We start from the raw sequence: 1,532 nt of genomic DNA on the forward strand, positions 1-1,532 counted from the left end.
ATTATAAAAATCAGCTGAACTCACGACTTCACAGCCTTCTCTAGGTCGGCATCTTTGTCAATGTAGACGTGGCAGATTCCTTCAGCGTGACCGAGGACCGGGATGGACTGCGACTGTTCCTGGATGGTTCGGACGAGGTCGGAGGATCCACGAGGGATGACAAGGTCGATGAACTCCTCCAGCTGCAGCAGGTCTGAGATGTCATCGCGTTTCGTCACCATGGAGATGGCCCCTGCAACGCCGACGGTTCCCAGAGCCTCCTTCACCAGCTCTATCAGAGCCTGGTTGCTGTGCGCAGCCTCTTTGCCACCCTTGAGTAGCAGCCCGTTGCCCGTCGCCATGGCCAAGGCCGCCACCTGGGGGAGGCAGTCAGGGCGGGACTCGAAGATCACGAGCAGAACGCCGATGGGAACCGTCACCTTGCGGAGCTCGATGCCTTCGGCGATGAGGGTCTTTGAGAGGACGCGGCCCACCATGTCGTGGGAATCACTGGCGATTTGACGCAAACCGTCAGCGAGGTTGTTGAGCTTGGCTGGCGTCAGACGCAGGCGTGACTTCAGGGCTGAGGAAAGGCCCGTCTTTTCAGCCTCCTCGAGGTCCCTCTGGTTGGCAACCAAGATGTCTGCCTGCCTTGTTTCCAGAAGTTCGGCCAGAGTCATAATGGCAGAGGCTCGGTCCTCCGGGTTTAGGGACTGGAGGATCCGGCCTCCTCGACGAGCGTTCTTGGCCAAGACCTCGACCTCCAGGCCAACGCTGTTGCTGGTTGTGAAGAAAGTCCCGATCTTGCGGCCGTGGACAATCCCCTTGATGGCGCCTTGGGCCAGGCCGTTGCAGATAACCACGGAGGTGCCTCGTTGCAAGGGGCCCGGCGGCAGGTTCCGACTTGGAAGGGCCCAAGTGCAAACGTTTCTGTTTTTCCAACGTTCCAGGCTGGAAAATCATATCCAAGTGAATTGCATGAAGACAGCCCTCCTCGCCGGGGCTTGAAGATGCCGTACGACGTCCGGAATGAGGTGAGGAGGCCGTGCCCTTATCTGAGGCCGAGGCGCGCGTGGCATGGGAGCGGGTCGCGGATGTGGGAGTTGGCGCATCATCCTCCGTCACGGTCTGGGGCACTGACGCCGTGGACTGTGATTCGCCGGGCAGAATGTAAAGGCGGGCGCTCTGTCTGGTGATGTTTTCTGTCTTTATCGTGTGTGTCACTCGGCTTCGTGATGTAAGGTTCGCGGACTGACCCCATACTAGGGGCATGCTTATGAGGACAGTGGACCGGAGGACCTACGGCGCAGGAGCCGCGGGGCCAGCAACCGCTCGTCACTTCCTCCTGCGAGAGAAAAATCGCCGAATCTGTTCTCCGTGGTAATTATTTTGTTTTGGGGCCGCGATTCGCGCTGACAATAGTGAACGTGCCGCGGGTGACAGCACCATTCTCGTTTTCTTCCTCGTGTCCTGCGGCAGGGCTCAATTTCTCCAGGCATGAGATTCCCGCGCGAAATACGACCGAAGACCGACGGCCAGAAAGCTGTCGCCAT

At 58.9% G+C, this 1,532-nt stretch overlaps 1 protein-coding gene across 1 annotated transcript in view; it reads right to left on the minus strand.

The window, feature by feature from the left end:
- The window catches only part of LOC119588912 (delta-1-pyrroline-5-carboxylate synthase-like), a 2,587-nt gene extending 1,336 nt beyond the window's left edge, over positions 1-1,251 (minus strand). The window contains 2 exon segments of the mRNA XM_037937532.1: positions 28-882; positions 923-1,251. Coding sequence (XP_037793460.1) covers positions 28-882; positions 923-1,251 — 1,184 coding nt within the window.
- Between the last annotated feature and the right edge of the window lie 281 nt (positions 1,252-1,532).

This window comes from Penaeus monodon, chromosome 24 (genome assembly GCF_015228065.2).
Source record: "Penaeus monodon isolate SGIC_2016 chromosome 24, NSTDA_Pmon_1, whole genome shotgun sequence".
Classification (NCBI taxonomy): domain Eukaryota; kingdom Metazoa; phylum Arthropoda; class Malacostraca; order Decapoda; family Penaeidae; genus Penaeus; species Penaeus monodon.